The sequence below is a fragment of the Taudactylus pleione genome, unplaced genomic scaffold (assembly GCF_031769625.1).
Source record: "Taudactylus pleione unplaced genomic scaffold, aTauple2 ptg000051l, whole genome shotgun sequence".
NCBI classification, from domain to species: Eukaryota; Metazoa; Chordata; class Amphibia; order Anura; family Myobatrachidae; genus Taudactylus; species Taudactylus pleione.
This window is the reverse complement of record NW_028284453.1, coordinates 5,740,473-5,759,125: the sequence shown is the minus strand read 5'-3', so window position 1 is coordinate 5,759,125 and position 18,653 is coordinate 5,740,473. Positions and strand designations below refer to the sequence as shown.

Below are 18,653 nucleotides of genomic sequence, written 5' to 3'. Positions count from 1 at the left end.
ATAGGGCAGGCACTGCGACACTCTCCGCATTATACGGCGGGCACTCCGACACTCTGTATTATATTGCTGGCACTACGACACTCTGTATTATATGATAGGCACTGCGACACTCTCTGCATTATATGGCGGGCACAGCAACACTCTCTGCATTATAGGGCAGGCATTGCAACACTCTGTATTACATGGTGGTACTGCGAGCCTCTGTATTATATGGTGGTCACCCTGACAGTCTATGCATTATACGGCGGGCACTGCGATACTTTGTAATATATGGTGGTTACCCTGACACTATGCATTATACGGTTTAAAAAATGACAGTTAGGAGCTGATTGGTTGATACTTTTCTCTCTTAAGGCTTAGTACATCTACCCCTTAGAGTCTACTAAATTTATTTGCAGTTAAAGAAATGAAAAATGGAATTAGGCTTAAAAAAACATATTTTGATCCCTATCTTCCTGAACCTCTCTGTCCTTTCAAAAACATTCCTAAACTTGTATGCTGTTTTAGAAACTCAAATGAGAGCACAAGATGTTATATATAAGGTCCGCGCAGACATCACAACACAAGGATTATATATCATTCATAAAAACAGAACATTGTTTATTGTCTACCATAGTAAATAGAATGGCCGTGTGACCACAACTCCCAACATTTTTATATAAAAAACCAGGAGACCCACAGGACATGAAGACTGCTCAGGTCATTGAAATCTCCCCATTCTTCCTTTTTATGTCCAAAATTAAGGTCAAAGAGTTATTCTGATTATTTTGGCTTATCAGGAGCTAAAAATATGAGATAATGGGATTTATAGGTCCTGTATGGGATACAAAGGGACTGTCTAGGGTAAACGCGAGAAACATTGGAGCCCTAATGAAAACACAAAGGGACGCAGGATTATTTTTTGTCATGTAATTTCTTCTGTTACATTTGAAGGCATCGCCCTAATGTGTAATCCAGAATCAGATAGGCCTTGACAAGAATAAATCCAATGTGTGAATAATCTTTTACTTTACACCAAATTACAACCCACCTGCTTGTACTTGTTCTGGCAAATGGGGAAGGTCACTGTGCACAGGGTAGTTACCATCATAGCAGACAGCAGCACCATATACATTTACTTGGGGTGATGAGACAGCATTGGTACAAATTTGCTCAGTAAATGAAATTTTATTTAGATCAATTTCATCTATGGTGGCGTGCAAGTCTGCGGGAGAACGGTACAAATCTGAAAAACAATGGAAAAAATGTCTCATAATTAAGGATAAGTTAGCAGTGGACTCCTGACTTGGATTATAAAGCCAGGAGTCCAAGGATATCAGCATTTCATACTACTATATCTATTACTGCACTACTTTATCTCATACGTACCGACTGTCATGCCCCTCCTCCAGGTTGGTAGAGAGGGAGCGTAGAGGCCGGAAAAGTGGGTGGTACGGAGGGCGTGGCGGCACAATCGTGTCATTGTGGCCAGGGGCGCCGTGAGGGGGGGAGCGGATACTAATTGCCCGAAGTTGCTGGAAGGACCCGGCACCGGTCCCTCCTTCTTACATCACAGCAGCCCAGCACACGCTGCTGAGTGCTGGGCTGCACTGGGAGACTGCTCGCAGCTGCTAAGAAGCAGCCACAGCAGTCTCCTATGCCTGTTGGGGGAGTGGTCAAGCTGATCGCACCCTCCACTGGTTATGCGCCGGGCTAAGGGGGCTCACAGCACCCCCCTCGCCAGCGCATGGCGCCACTTCTCGGTGCTGCAAAACATTTATTTTCTTTAACCTAAGGGGGTGTGGCCATGCCTCCCAAAAGTAGTCCACGCCACCTTTTGCCCGGGCCGGGCGGGCCTCTTGGTGGGCCTGATTATGGCCTCCTCTCCGCTGTACAGTTTGAGTGGATTTTTGGGAGCCGTGCCGTCGCAGAGGCCTGTGGGCAGTACCACCGCTCACCCACAGCCCCTGCATCTGGCTACACGGATGCCTGGAACGGCACCCTGCAGCCAGAATCGCTACAGACAGGCACCCTGCAGCTCTTACACCCCCTGGAGCATACTGAGGATGCTGCGGACATTGCTGTATTTACCGCCACTGCCATCCCGGCCCCCTCAAAATGACATCATGACACCATGCTCTCAGGGGGCGTGATGGCACAGGCCACAGAAAAGCCCCTTACATTAACATTAGTGGTAGGAGTTAATATAGAACCCAAAAGGTATATGGGACTTGATGGAACCTAGACGTCATAAGTTTACCTGGTGCAGTTACTAGCAGACGGACAGGAAAAGGGTCCAAGAGGCAGATAGAGCAATAAATAAAGCATAATGACATTCTGAAGGTTCCAGACACATCAGTCCTGACACTAATATTAACCTGATCCTACGGGATCAAGTAATCTAGGACTCTAAGTGCTCAGTGGGCCCTAGCAGGGAGCCTAAATTCCCTAATGGATGTCTGCTACCAGTATATTTTTGTACTGTGGGAGAAAAGCCACATAAACTTGGGGAAAACATACAAATTCTTCACAGATGATGACCTGGTTAGAATACTACCCAACTGAGAGTTAGCAATGCAAACCACTGGTATACAACATTGCTATGTGCCAGTGGGGATATTTATACTATAGATTTCTTGTAGGTCATGTGGGTTTTATAACCTTTTTTTGGCAGGGAATGATCGATCATATTTGTATGGGCTTAAAGGGGCCCATAAATCAGCAATTAATTATTTTTTTTGTAAAATTTATTGGTTTCGCCAATCGCTCATTTCGACCAAAAAACTATCAGAATCGGTGAATCAAGTTGTCCAACATGTTGGATTTTGGAGACCAATCGGGGCTGTAGACTGCTAGTGTATGGTAATGATTAGCCGATTTGAAGGTACGTAGCAGTTCTTGACGATTTTTTCTTTACACGTGACTAGTGAAATGACGGCCTTTGAGATGATGTATGGGCACTTCCGTGATTTGCAGATCCGATCTTTGACGAAATTTGACAGTGATTTGTAGACCTTTTTCATTCAATGTATGGGAACATATTGGTGGATTGTAGAATCATTAATCAGGGGAAAAAAATGCAGAACTGGTCAATGGTATATTTGTGATTGATGATGTCCGGCCATCTTTAGTAATCCTTACTAATGCGTTTGTACAGATGTGTCCTCACTCACCTAACATTTCTACACTGTATGTAGGAAGATGCTTGACACGACTCAAGCCCATACATCAACAATCAGTCGGCGCAACTATGTGTTTTGCCAATTATAATGTAAAAAAGAAAAATCGGCAAAATCCAACATGTTGGAAATCCTTGATTTGCCGATCCAACCCAAAAATGGTCAGAATCGGTAAGTCGAGGATTTGTAATATCTTTGCAGATCATTGGGGAATTGGATCGGGGAATGTATGGGCTCCTTATACTTTGTGCCATGTAATTTCGCATTTTTGCATCTTTTTTGCACTGCAGCTACACAATAACAGACTTGTAGCGTACTGGGGATGTACGAATTGCTATTTTCTCTCAATCATTCAGTGTAAATAGGCACAATGCTGCATGGCGGGATGTATGGCGCAGCTCAGTCATATTGGTCCCAGATCTCCTGCCTTTTTTCTTAGATTATTAGGGGTAAATTTAATAAAGTGAGAGTTTTTAGAAATGAGTTTTAAAAGTGATGTTGCCCATAGCAACCAATCAGATTCTAGCTATTATCTTTTAGAAGGTGCTAGTTAAATGTTAAGTAGAATCTGATTGGTTGCTATGGGCAACATCACTTTTAAAACTCACTTATAAAAACTCTCACTTTAGTAAATTTACCCCTTAGTATCTTTTTCATACTGCTATTGCAGGTATATACACTGGCAGTGTAATGTGTATGCGTGCCTTGTGCTTTATCGCATTAGCAGAAGGAAAAAATGCAACTTCAGTAAAATAGCGAGAGGAAAAGACGCATGGCGTGGATTAGTTGCATTTTTTTCATGAGGGCTGTTTGGCGCAATTTGAAGATAGGTGTATGTGGAAGTTTAATTATATTAAGTTGGAATACAATGTGTTTGGATGGTATTTAATGCAAATCTACCAGTGTTGTGCAGCTCGGTTGTCATATTACACTTTTTAGGACTACTGAACAAAGTTAAGATTTTGTGCATAAATAACCCACAGGAAAATCACAGTTAATAAAGCACAAAGACAGACTAGACCACTCCACTGAGGTCATAGTCCTAGCAGCGGCAGAGGCCCCAGCAAGTGCAGGGTTAACAATAGGATGGCCAGGGCAGTCGCCCAGGGTCCCCCCTCCCCAACACACACACACGGCCTCCACACCCCTGTAGCCTCCACACATAGCTATATCATTAGTGTGGGAGGCACTGTGGCATAATGTGAACTGGGGGCACTACAGTGTGTTCAACACATTGTAATGCTGGGAGAATTTACACACTATTCTTTTTACTAACATCCCCAGTATATCATTAGGAGACTTTTTTATTGTTAGGGACCCCACACAAACAGTAATCCGGCCCTGGCCCCTGCTATAATAAACGTTTACCAGTTTCATCCTGGCACAATGCTGTCAGGTCCAGATCCTCTGAGAAGGCTGCATGCGGAGGCTGAGCAAAGAGACGACACACATATACAGTATGTTGTTATGTATGCAGTGTCATACAGCTGAATTCACAAACCAACGTTAATTGCTCATGTTGTAGTTTCTTTCTGCTTCTAGACATCATATAAAAGACAAACTCACCATTGGCCCGGCAACTTGTTGGCTGCAGGATCCGGTCTGCTGGAGGGTTGGAGTGACACCACTGCTGGCGTACTGTTCTTCAGGAGCTGATGGAAAGGGATAGATGTGTTATATGCCTCCTCCTCATAGGCAGAACCAAAGTGCCCCAATACCTGAGAGATGCTTTATATAAAAGCTAATTACTGCAAGCATCCTTCTGCTTTCTCCCTTCATGATCGTTTTGGCTAAAAATGTGGCAAATGCCAGAGACGTTACCATAGGTAACTATGAAGCTACATAAGGTCCAAAGCTGATGTGCACCGCTGTGGGACAGGTTGGATTTTTTTCGTTATCCAGCATTGTTATGTAAAGGCAGAGGCGTTTCCGAGTGGGCTCCACCACTAAAACTATAAAACAGAGGCCCTGATTCAGAGCCGGACACTCTGACAGAGCGCTCGCTCTGAATCAGGGTCGTCCCTCTTAATATTTAGAGCGGCCTTCTGGCCGCTCGCATAGCTGTGGGTGACCACCCACAGCTATAGCGAGCGGCCAAAAAGATGGTCGCGATGGTCAAGACCATCGCAACCATCGGGCTTGCGACGAGACCCTTGCGGTAGGGTCTCGTTGCCGCAAGCCCTGGAGTGCTTTTGGCTCTATCAGAGCCAAAACCACTCCCACTGACATCACTTGTGATGTCAGTGGGGCCGGCCCCAGACGGTAGGCGTTCCCATGGGAACGCCTCCGTCTGGGCAGCGACGCCCCCGGCACGCCCACCAAAGGGGGTGTGCTGTCACTCACCATCGACAGCACGCCCCCTTTGGTACGAGACCCACAGCGACGGCTTGGCCTTCGCTAAACGGGTCTCGCGCATGCGCACGACGGAGCCGGCTCCCTCGTACGCATGCGCACTGGTCCAACATCGACCCGCTTTCGAGCTCTCAGGTTCCCCTTAGTACATTTTGGAAGTTAAAAAACAAGTCATATTTACACCTGTCAATATAATATGTCCCTTAACAGATCCGCCTGTGACGTGTTCTTACATCCACTGGTTCCTCCGGTGATCTCGTATATTTTGTGAGGATTGACAGTTTCTAAGCTGTGATCCTGGATCATACAGATGCCGTCCTTTCGATCCAAAGCCGAACGAAAATTCCTCTTCCACCGTTTTGGGTCAGGTTCATCCTTCAAGGGGTTATAACGTCTGCTGGCAATAGCCCAGGCCTGTTAACATGATAAGTAAGGACAATTAGTGCCCAAATTGATTGTAATGATATTTTCCTCTCTTCTGTGGCAACTGACACAGTCACATCTGTCTAGACTAAGCAATGGCTGTACCAAGGTACGGTGTTCGCTAACTTTCTCAATGTTGTCTCTGCTTTAGTTAGTAAACCAATCAATAAACTAGTACAGTTCAAATGTGTCAAACAAAAACACAACATTGGTGGAAATGGTTTACAGAAAGGACTTGATTCATATGTTAGCAAGAAAATAACAAGAACACATGTAAAGGGGAACAAGTAAAGGGGGACATGGCAAATGGAATACTTGGTCAGCGACAAGATAGAACTGAGGGGGAAAGAGGTAGAATCAAGGAAAAAGTAGTACACAGGGAGGAACTAAGGGAGGAGGGCAAATGAGTGGAACCAGACTGCGGTGTGGTCATGAAGAAAGTGTACGGGTGTGGGAAAAGCATGTTAGGAAGAGGACAATGTGATCAATCTATAATAATATAATAAGAACATGGCGTTTCTCCTCTCTGGGCTTCTCCCGGAAAGGAGAAACATAAAGGTGGCAAGTACGGCTTAGAAGTAGTCACAAAGCAGAGTAATACACAGGAAGATATAGTAACATGTTACTTATTTCTGTGCTCATCTTGCATTGATACAAGCGCAGGAATATATTAAAATATCAGCAACACCGGTGGTTTTTCCTCATGCCTCGCATATACTTGCCCACTATCCCGGAACGTCTGGGAGAGTCCTCAACTTTCCCATGGACTTCCGGAAGAGTGGGGAATCCTCCTACATCCTACTCACTTCCTAGTGAAATGGGCGGACGGGACAGGGGGCAAAGTGATTTAATGCTCAGCAAATCCAGCCCCCTCTACGCACTGCTGCAATTAATTAAATTACATCGCAGGGGGAAAGGACAATTTACACAGTCAGCACCCCACCTCCAACTAGCCAAATGTGTCCTCATAGAGATCCACAGGGAACCTAGCAATGTGCTACTGTAATAAGCAAATATGAGACATTCCAGGTGCCTCCTCATTAAGTGGCAGCATGGTTTGGCCCACTCCTTGGCAGATTTATCAAAATTATCATGACAGAATGTATATGAAACGTTTGGATTTGTCTAATAGACACATAAATTGTAACTAATAAATATATTAATCTCGAACCCAATTGTAATTCTGACCAAAAAAACCCCCAGCTTTACCTCAAAAATTTTAATCTCTTTATCAGACCGGTCATGCCTACTTCCATGCTTCCAAGGTACCCGGAACTGTGTTCGTTCGCTGTTAACCCATTCCAAACCTGGATACTCTGGGCTGTCAATCTGGTTGAAGAGCCAAATGAGAATACGAGGCTTCTGGGAGCTCATGTTTGAAGCCTACAGAGAGCTGGAAATGGAAAGGAATCACTACATGCAATGATATTATTCATTTATCAAAATATAGATCATTTATCAACGAGCTTGATCATTCACAATAAGTGATAAAACTCGTTGCGTCTGATAAACGGTGCTCCAGCCAATCAGCTCCCAACTGTCATTTTTCAAACAGATGATAGTTGGGAGCTGATTGGCTGGAGCACCATTACCACACGCAGCGAGTTTTATCACTAGTTTTGAGTGATAATACTTGTTGATAAATAAGGCCCATGGGCTGCTGTATTATATGTACTGAACAGTATCCATGTATTATTCCTTAGAATACATTAGTAGTAGTTATTTACCAGGGAATCAAACATTTCAGAAACTGTTTATTGCTCTTATTATTGTTTGGATGACCGAAAAGCTACATTTAATGAACAGTGAAAGCTGTCACACAACTGTGTGTAGTGAAAATGCTTTTGTCCTTATCATACATGCTTCTTGGGCTGGGACAGGGCTCGGAGTATTTTATGCACAGTGGAATATTTTATTCAAAGGAGAGACACTGTAGGTATTGCTCAAAACATGCCTATAAAAACAAACTGATGTAGTTATCTGTGTCTCTCTTGCAATATAGATGAGGAAATTAATATATTGAGCCATACCCTGGGCCTCGTTGGTGGCTTAAATAAATCATGAGGGAAAGGTCAGGGGAGTCGAGAGGGGGGCAAGGGATTGGTTAATAATTACTTGGGCTTAGGTTTGTTTGAGGGGCCCTGCAGGCCAGCAGTTGCGGTTGGGTGGCTGATTTTCGCATTGTGCACATGTGTAAGCATCGCAGTGCGCAAACTAGTCAGAGCGATCAGGAAGCGTACGCTCGCCCAGCATAGACAGCCCAGCAGAGTGAGTGACAGGAGAGGCCGTTTGTGGATGGTAACAGAAGCAGGCCACTAGAAATGGGGGGAGTGTAGATGTGAACGCAGGCGTGCCTGACCGAAATAACGCTGTTTCAGAGGCGTGCATAATTAACAGGCAGCGTCATAGTACACGTCACCTGGCTGTATTTCACACTGAAGTGATCGCAGCTCTTGAGATATGGTATAGTCTACCTCAAGTGCTGCATTCGCCTCCGATGGTACCCGATGTACCGATGGTTGCATACACTTCCTGGAGATGACGTGCGCTAGTTTGCGTCTTGAGACAGGCTGGTGGGCTTCTGCATACACAAAGCGTTCACACAGCCAGACATAGTGGGCGTGCTTATGGCTTGCCGTGCGTTCGCCTGTCTTGCCGTCACTTAGCTGAATTTGCATACGCTGGGAACGAGCGAACGCATCTAGCGACCAGGTCTGAATTGAGCCCTGGATGCGCTGACACGGTCTGTAGCTTACCCCAGCGGGAGTGATAGATTGCTGTTTAAGATGCTTTAAGCACTGACCAGTACTTTATCTGCTCTACATTTGTTAGATCACTATGGGCAATAGTGTAAATGGGACGGATCTTTCCTGTCTAAATCTTTGTATACTAAGGGCCTGATTCTGAATCGGAGGGATCACTGTGTGTAGGCGCAGATGGCGAGATCTGTCTTTCTGTGATATTGGGCATTATTGAGTGGCAGCTGGAAGGCAGCAATGCGAGTGCACAGAACCACCATGATATGTGGGAGTGTCTTTGGGCCGGTTTGTAAAGCTCCATGCAAATCTGATTCATGCGTACAGGGAAGGAAAGGCAATTTCTGACAGATCTTTGTCACCTAGCCTGGGGCCGGTGAAAAGTGCCAATATTAGTGATGACGGTTGTGAAGGCGGGCATAAAATCAACGGGCGGCGCAGCTTCCCGTTTGAAGACGTAGGAATCTCCTCAGTATTAGCCCTATGGATTCTTATATTAGCATAAGGCAGTAAGTCAGGCTTCTGCGGCTGCCCGCAAATACAGCCACTTTGCGTGTGACTCAGAATCAGCCCCTAAGTGGCCACAGTTGATGATGTTCACACATTCGGAAACAAATGCGGATTTCCGTCTGTATACAGACACAGTGCAACCGGACCTCCTCCATCCATCGGCTGGGGAAAGTAGCTGTCAGTAGAACGCATTTGCACCAGACCTATCCACGGTACAGGAGACGAAGCGGATGGATCTCTGCATACACTCATCTCTGAATAGCCTGCAATTCCATCAACATGCCCTACACACTGGGCCCTGTTGCCACTCAGTAACACCCACTCAGTGGCAAGTTCAGTAAATATATGGCTGACATGCGCACATAGGCGTCTTTATAATGGGTGCAAGGTGTGCAGTGCACATGGGCCCCTGGGTCCGGGGGGGCCCACACACCGCACACCCTGCCCCCATAGTTAATAATACTTACCTTTCTGCGGATTCAGCAAAAAAATCACTGTTAAAAATGGCGGCGGTCATTTTCTCGGTGACCAGCACGGATGCCATTTTCCTGGAGAACCGCACATGCGCAATAGATTCTGGCATGAAGCCACAATCTACCGCGCTCAGGACCTCATTCAGACCGGCTCGCTAGCGCTGTGCGCTCGCAAGCGGCCAGATGGTTTGCGAACACACATGCGCACGCTTTGATCTGCGTGTGCGCAAACTACTCTGTGCGATCACAGGCTGCTCGCTCACCCAGCAAAGACAGCCCAGTGTAATGAGTGACAGGAGAGGCCGTTTGTGGGTGGTAACTGGGGCAGGACACTAATAACGGGGGAGTGGAGGTGCGAATGCAGACGTGCCTGGGTGTTTCAACGCTATTTGTAAGGCGTGCATAATTAACAGGCAGCGTCATAGTACACGTCACATGCCTGTTTTTTACACTGTAGTCCTCGCAGTGCTTGCGGCAGGGTAAGGCAATCACAAGCGCTGCGATCACTACCGATGGTGCTCGATGTACCAATGTTTTAAAACACTTCCTGGAGATGACGTGCACTAGTGGGCATCTCTACATATGCTAATGGGTGTCTGCATACACAGAGCGAACGCTCACACAGCCAAAGTGGGCGTGCTTATGCCTTGGCGAGCGATCGCTTCCCATGCCGTCACTTTGACAAATTTGCATACGCTGGATGCCAGCGATCGCATCTAGCAAGCGGGTCTGAGTGAGGTCCTCAGTGCGCTGACAGAGAGGAGGGGGCCCAAACGGAGGCTGCACATGGCGCCCCAACTCTCTTAAAACGCCCCTGTATGCGCGCTATGCTGACCTGCGTGAAATTGTCCTAAATTCCTTATGCAGGCTCTGAGGGGTGATCCTACTATACATCACCAGATCCGTATGCAGACAGCATTGTGTCCAACTATGAATCAGGCCCTAAGGGGTATATTTACTAAAGTGAGAGTTTTTAGAAGTGGAGATATTGCCCATAGCAACCAATCAGATTCTAGCTAGGGGTGAGCGGGTTCGGATTTCTGAAATCCGAACCCCCCCCGAGCCCCCCCGATCCGAGGCCGATCCGAGTCAGGCTCGACTTTTCCCGCCTGACTCGGATCTGAAAACGAGGCAAAACGTCATCATCCCGCCTTCCGGGTCTCGCGGGTTTTGGATCCTATATAAGGTACCCGCGTCGGTGCCATTTTCTCACTCGGCTGTGGACAGTGAAGAGGGAGGGTGGGAGTTAGGGCTGGCTGGGCTGTGTAGTGTAGTGTAGTGTAGTGCAGAGTAATGTTGTGCTGTGCTGTGCTGCGCTGTGCTGCTGTTGTCCATAGGGGCTGTGTCCACTACTTCAAAGTCCATAGGGGCTGGCTGTGTTGTGCTGTGCTACTGTTGTCCATAGGGGCAGTGTCCACTACTTCAAAGTCCATAGGGGCTGGCTGGACTGTGTTGTGCAGTCAGTTGTCCTAGGGGCTGTGTCCACTCCAAAGTCCTGTGCAGTGTCCCAGTCCTAAATGGGTGCTGTAGTGTTGTCCAGGGGGTGCTCTGTCCGTCAGGGGTGCTCCCCCCAAGTGCTAAAAAAAAAAAATATTTATTCTGTGTTTGTGAATTGTGTGCACAGTAGCCGCACGTGCATCAACAAAGTAGTGCCAAGCGTGCGCCTGTGTCATAAGTAAAGGGCCGGCTGGCTTGACCGTTAAAGGGTTCTGTAACCCCCAAAGTACACTCCAAACCAAATAAAAAATATTTTCTGTGTTTGTGAATTGTGTGCGCAGTAGCCGCACGTGCATCAACAAAGTAGTGCCAAGCGTGCGCCTGTGTCATAAGTAAAGGGCCGGCTGGCTTGACCGTTAAAGGGTGCTGTAACCCCCAAAGTATACTCCAAACCAAATAAAAAAAATATTTTCTGTGTTTGTGAATTGTGTGTGCAGTAGCCGCACGTGCATCAACAAAGTAGTGCCAAGCGTGCGCCTGTGTCATAAGTAAAGGGCCGGCTGGCTTGACCGTTAAAGGGTGCTGTAACCCCCAAAGTACACTCCAAACCAAATAAAAAAATATTTTTTTTCTGTGTTTGTGAATTGTGTGCACTGTGGCTGCACGTGCATCAACAATGGAGCAGCGCCAAGCGTGCGCCTGTGTCCCATAAGTAAAGAGCCGGCTGGCTCATTTCTTAAAGGGTGGTGGAACCCACAAAGTGCACTACTCTGTGTTTGTGTGCGCCTTAGCCGCACGTATATATCAATATAACATAAATGGAGGACCAAACTTTCTCCGATAAAATTAAATAGGGAGAGATCAAGAACCACTTCCTCCTAGTGCAGTTGCTGCTGCTGGGAGTTGTTCATCATCCCAGAGAGGAAGTATGAACACCACTACTTTTACTAAACAATTGACCCTCCAACAGTCCCTAGCGATGAGGATGAAGTACGACAGCAGTCATCCTGAAGCAAAACGTATAACCGAGGCCTTGACTGCTATGTTGGTGTTAGACGTGCTTCCGGTATCCGCCATTAGTGCAGTGGGATTTAGACAATTGATGGAGGTAGTGTGTCCCCGGTTCCAAATCCCGTCTAGATTCCACCTGCATCCTCAAAGCAGCAGCGACAAGCGTGCGTCTGTCTGTTAAAGGGTGGTGTAACCCTCAAAGTGCGCTCCACAAACAAAAAAAACTTTTTTTTATGTGTTTGTGACTTGTGTGCAATGTAGCCACACGTGCATCAACACAGTAGCAGCGCCAAGCGTGCGCCTTTGTCCTAAGTCATGGGCCGGTTTGGACATCTGGTCCGGACTGAAGGACGTGCCAACAATTTCTGACAATTCTACTGTCACTGCATATGATACTGTCCTCAAAGCAGCAGCGACAAGCGTGCGTCTGTCTGTTAAAGGGTGGTGTAACCCTCAAAGTGTGCTCCACAAACAATAAAAATATTCTTCTTTTTTTTTCTGTCTTTGTGAAATGTGTGGGCTGTAGCCGCACCTGCATCCTTAAAGCAGCAGCGACAAGCGTGCGTCTGTCTGTTAAAGGGTGGTGTAACCCTCAAAGTGTGCTCCACAAACAATAAAAATATTCTTCTTTTTTTTTCTGTCTTTGTGAAATGTGTGGGCTGTAGCCGCACCTGCATCCTTAAAGCAGCAGCGACAAGCGTGCGTCTGTCTGTTAAAGGGTGGTGACACCCTCAAAGTGTGCTCCACAAACAATAAAAATATTCTTCTTTTTTTTTCTGTCTTTGTGAAATGTGTGGGCTGTAGCCGCACCTGCATCCTTAAAGCAGCAGCGACAAGCGTGCGTCTGTCTGTTAAAGGGTGGTGACACCCTCAAAGTGTGCTCCACAAACAATAAAAATATTCTTCTTTTTTTTTCTGTCTTTGTGAAATGTGTGGGCTGTAGCCGCACCTGCATCCTTAAAGCAGCAGCAACAAGCGTGCGTCTGTCTGTTAAAGGGTGGTGACACCCTCAAAGTGTGCTCCACAAACAATAAAAATATTCTTCTTTTTTTTTCTGTCTTTGTGAAATGTGTGGGCTGTAGCCGCACCTGCATCCTTAAAACAGCAGCAACAAGCGTGCGTCTGTCTGTTAAAGGGTGGTGTAACCCTCAAAGTGCGCTCCACAAACAATAAAAAAATTCTTTTTTTTTCTGTCTTTGTGAATTGTGTGGGCTGTAGCCACACTTGCATCCTCAAAGCAGCAGCGACAAGCGTGCATCTGTCTGTTAAAGGGTGGTGTAACCCTCAAAGTGCGCTCCACAAACAATAAAAAAAAATATTTTTTTTCTGTCTTTGTGAATTGTGTGGGCTGTAGCCACACTTGCATCCTCAAAGCAGCAGCGACAAGCGTGCGTCTGTCTGTTAAAGGGTGGTGTAACCCTCAAAGTGCGCTCCACAAACAATAAAAATATTCTTTTTTTTCTGTCTTTGTGAAATGTGTGGGCTGTAGCCGCACCTGCATCCTTAAAACAGCAGCGACAAGCGTGCGTCTGTCTGTTAAAGGGTGGTGTAACCCTCAAAGTGTGCTCCACAAACAATAAAAATATTCTTCTTTTTTTTTCTGTCTTTGTGAAATGTGTGGGCTGTAGCCGCACCTGCATCCTTAAAGCAGCAGCGACAAGCGTGCGTCTATCTGTTAAAGGGTGGTGTAACCCTCAAAGTGCGCTCCACAAACAATAAAAAAATTCTTTTTTTTTCTGTCTTTGTGAAATGTGTGGGCTGTAGCCGCACCTGCATCCTTAAAGCAGCAGCGACAAGCGTGCGTCTGTCTGTTAAAGGATTACATCGGTGACAGCATCCAAGTAGGCATGTCAGACAGTCCGTACCTGTACTGGCAGGAAAAAGAAGCAATTTGGAGGTCCCTGTACAAACTGGCTCTATCTTACCTGAGTTGCCCCCCCTCCAGTGTGTACTCCGAAAGAGTGTTTAGTGCAGCCGGGAACCTTGTCAGCGAAAGGCGTAGGAGGTTGCTTCCACAAAATGTGGAGAAGATGATGTTCATAAAATGAATTATCAACTCTTCCAGGGAGAGCAGCCTCCAGAACGTACAGAGGGACCTGTGGTTGTGGATTCCAGCGGGGACGAATTAATACTCTGTGAGGATGAGGATGTACACAACACTGAAGAGGATGAGGAATCGGTGGATGAGGAGGATGAGGACGACATCTTGCCTCCGTAGAGCCAGTTTGTGCAGGGACAGATTAATTGCCAGCTTGTTTTGTGGGGGCCCAAACGAACCAATAATTTCAGCCACAGTCGTGTGGCAGACCCTAGCACTGAAATGTTTGGTTTGTTAAAGTGTTTATACAACATAAGGGTGGGTGGAAGGGCCCAAGGACAATTCCATCTTTCACCTCTTTTTTTCCTTTTAATTATGTACAGTTTGGGGCCTAGTTTTTCAAACTGCCATCCTGTCTGCCACTGCAGTGTCACTCCTAGATGGACCACGTGTTTGTGCCGCCCTCTCGTATCTCTTAGCATAGTCATCCAGCTACCTCGGTGCAACCTTTTGGATATAAAAACACTATTGTGAGGTGTGAGGTGTTCAGAATAGACTGGAAATGAGTGGAAATTAAGGTTATTGAGGTTAATAATAGCATAGGAGCAGAAAAACCCACAAATTCTGTGATTTTATCTGTTTTTATGCTTTTTAAAAAAAAAAATATAGATCCAAAACACGAAACCCAGAACCCAAAACACGGAAGGGTGGTTTTGGCAAAACCAATCCAGATCCAAAACACGAAGAAAGATCCAGATCCAAAACCAAAACACAAAACACGAAAAGTGGCCGGTGCACACCCCTAATTCTAGCTATTATCTTCTAGAAGGTGCTAGTTAAATGTTGAGTAGAACATCTCCAATTCTAAATACTCTCACTTTAGTAAATATACCCCTAAGCGGCAAGTAAAGACAGAAACTGCATTTTGTCTTAGTGAGTGAAACAGGGGTGGGTTAAGGTTAGGCTGCGGGAGGGGAGGGTTAGGCTGTGGGATGGGAGGGTTAGGCTGTGGGAGGGGTGGGTTAAGGTTAGGGGGAGAGTAAGGGTTGTAACACAAAATTTTGTCTGGATTCTGGCTGTAGGGATGCCGCTGTTGGCATTCTGACCTCGGAATCCTGTACCCAACCCATACTTAGGGCTCGATTCAGACCCGCTCGCTAGATGCGTATGCAAATTTGTCAAGGCAGGCGATCGCACGGCAAGGGATTAGCAGGCCCACTATGTCTTGGCGTGCGATCGCTCTGTGTATGCAGACACCCACCAGCCTGTCTTAAGACGCCCACTTGCGCACGTCATCTCCAGGAAGTGTATGCAACCATCGGTAACATCGGATGCATATGCAGCACTTGAGGTTGACTATACCCTACCGCATGCTCTGCGACCACTTCAGTGTAAAATTCAGCCAAGTGACGTGTACAATGACGCTGCCTCTTAATTATGCACGCCTCTGAAACGGCGTTAAGATGCTCAGACACGCCTGCATTCGCACCTCCACTCCCCCATTTCGAGCGCCCAGCCCCATCACCACCCACAAATGGCTTCTACTGTCACTCATTCAGCCGTGCAGTCTATGCGCAGCGAGCAGACACTTCCCGATCGCTCGCACTGGTTTGCGCACGCGCACTGCGATGCGTACGCATGAGCAGATTGCAAACATCGCCCTTAGTCCCTACGTAATGTTTGTGGAGCCCTGGATACTGATGTACAACATCTGTTCCTGAATTGTATGTATAGAAACATATAGGGCCTGATTCAGACCCACTCGCGAGCGGCTGTCCGCTCGCAAGTGGGTCGATGGTATGCACTGAGCATGCGCACGACGTAGGGAGCTCCGTCGTGCGCATGCGCCAGACGCGACGAGCGAAGGATTTCCCTTCGCTCGTTGTGTCTCTTCAAAGGGGGCGTGCTGTCGATGGTGACTGACAGCACGCCCCCTTTGCTGGGCGTGCCGGGGGCGTGCCTCCCTGATGGGGGCGTTTGCAAGGGAACGCCTCCCGTCAAAAGCTGGCCCACTGACATCACTAGTGATGTCAGTGGGAGTGATTTTGGCTCTGATAGAGCCAAAATCACTCCGAGCCTTGCGGTTGAGAAACTCAACCGCAGGCTTTTCTACGCAGTTTCGATGGTCGCGATGGTCACGACCATCGCGGCCATCATACTGCACGCTCGTATAGGCTGTGGGTGGTGACCCACAGCTATACGAGCGTCCATGGGGACGCTCCATAGTTATGGAGGACGGCCCTAATTCAGAGCGTGCGCTCTGCTCAGAGCGTACGGCTCTGAATCAGGGCCATAGGCCCTCATTCAGACCCACTCGCAAGCGGGCGCACGTACGTTAGGCGTACGTACAAAAATATTTAAATTCAATGGCTCGCTCGTATTTTCGTTCGCATCTAAAATGCCTCCCAAAACTCTGACGACCCCTCCTCTAACTAACGAGCGTACGAAATAGCGAGCGTACATCCCCGAAATGGCTTGAAAGGAACGCACGCACAAGTATAAACAGGAAGTGGCCTTGTCAGATGTCGATTACCTGCTCCTTTATTCTGCCTACCTCCATCAATCGTATCATGCCAATCAATGTATCAATTAGCTTAATTGTTTGTTTTTTTCAACACAATGCAAGAAACTTTACTCTTGTCCGTGTTTGTGTTTACCCGCAGAATACGTACGGATGAAACATTCGCTTTTATTGTTCAAAAAACATGTGAACCACAATTAAACAATTGTACTATTGCTGTGGATCCCCGCATATTTCCCTGGGTTCATTTCTTTATTTAAATTTGCTTACGCATGTCACTGCATCAAGCCTATCATAACTCTCCAGAGATTTCTGGCCCTGTCGAACACATGACTCATACACTAACCAATAAAATTGCTCCTGTTAATTTCCAAAATACATTAGCCAATCAGAAAATTTTTACACACTTTATCAAAAATGATTTTTAAGAAAAACACCATTGCCATCATGAGAGCCTCCGCATTCACCAGGCGCGAGCTGCTGGTGCTTACGGAGGTCATGGATCGCCGGATCACCAGCCAACCTCAACCCATGACCAACCGGCAGAAGCGCTCCGCGTATGCGGAGGCACGGTCCTGCCTGCGGTCCTTCGGCTCACGCCGCAACATCGGGCAGCTGGAGCGCAGGTGGTCCGACCTGCAACGGCGAACGCCCCGCTTGCTGGCATGCTTTCGCATGCAGATCCTGGCAAGTAAGTGTTATGTATTGTGGTTTTAATGTTTGTGTTTGTGGGGCAAACTGCGTGTGCATGTTTTCCTGTCTGTTCTATTTATTATTTGTACTCATATCTGCGTGTGCATGTTTTCCTGTCTGTTCTATTTATTATTTGTACTCATATCTGCGTGTGCATGTTTCCCCTCTATTTCTGATTTATTCATTCTACTGCTATTTAGCTTATTTTTTATTTTTTTTTATTTTTTTTTTAGTTTGGTTGCCCGGATTTGTCCATAAACTAACCGCAATTTCTTTGACATATTTTAGGGGGACAGCCAAGACTCCGCCGTCACCGTCCGTCCAGACGGCGTTCCCGGCCACTATCCCCAACCCCCAGCCAACACTCCACCCCAAATCTTTCCCCTATTCCCCACTCCTCCCCATCCTTCCCAGACCCTCTCCCGGAAATGTCGGGCCTCCTTCCCCTCCGTCCCACTTCCCCCTCTCCTCCACCCACCCCTCTTCCAATTACCCCCTCCCCATAGTCCATCATAACTCCTCCCCATTCTTTGGGTAATGACGGATCCTCCGAGGAGGATCATGGAGGTTTTTCCGGAGCTCCCGTTTTGTCTCCCGGTATGTTTTTTTTTTTTTTTTTTTTAAAGCACAAACTGTTTGTATGTAATCATGTGTCGTGCCTTTCTTCGTGTTTTTGTGGCTTGACTTTTGGTGATTGTGAAGGTTTGCCTTTACCTCTTCCTGGTGATTTAAACATACACATATCATACCTGTGGGAATTTGTACCTAGGCCTTGTATTTTTGCCAGCCCCCCCTTTTTTTTTTTGGTTTGGGTTTAGGAGTGATTTGGTTGTGTTTTTTTTTTTTATGTGGATTCCCTATTGTTGTATTAACCCACACACTTTTCTCACCCACAGAGGAACAGAGGCGTCGGCAAGAGGTGGCGGATGTTGTGGGGCAGATGCGCCAACATGTCATCGGCATTCTGGTGGCCCTCGACCGGCTGTCTGGCCTCCTTCGGAAGTAGTTTTTTTATTTTTGTTATGGCTCATTTTTAAAAACCCAAACCAAGATAGTTTAGCATGACATAAGTAGACTGTTCCTGCAAGGATTTCCCTTTTTTAAAAGTTAGATTGTGTTTTGTCTTTGTATGTCAAACAGACACAAGAAACACATAACAGTAACAATGTCATTTCCCTTTTTGGGTGTAGTGTCAATTACATATTTCTACATTTTCCAGGTTCCTACTTGGTGCGCAAGCTGCTTAGGCCAATCTTACAAATCCCAAGGTTGGGCCAGGCT

The 18,653-nt window shown here is 46.6% G+C and overlaps 1 protein-coding gene across 2 annotated transcripts in view; it reads right to left on the bottom strand.

Moving 5' to 3' along the window:
* Window positions 1-18,653, bottom strand: part of LOC148535484 (interferon regulatory factor 3-like) — a 36,954-nt gene that overhangs the window by 13,249 nt on the left and 5,052 nt on the right. For both annotated transcript variants that reach the window (XM_088462581.1, XM_088462580.1), the window contains exons 2-6: window positions 7,143-7,326; window positions 5,744-5,924; window positions 4,725-4,810; window positions 4,527-4,587; window positions 1,031-1,225 (exon numbers count right to left, since the gene is read on the bottom strand). In XM_088462581.1, the coding sequence (XP_088318707.1) occupies window positions 1,031-1,225; window positions 4,527-4,587; window positions 4,725-4,810; window positions 5,744-5,924; window positions 7,143-7,307 (688 nt within the window). In that variant the 5' untranslated portion in view covers window positions 7,308-7,326. The remainder of the gene's footprint in view (window positions 1-1,030; window positions 1,226-4,526; window positions 4,588-4,724; window positions 4,811-5,743; window positions 5,925-7,142; window positions 7,327-18,653) is intronic.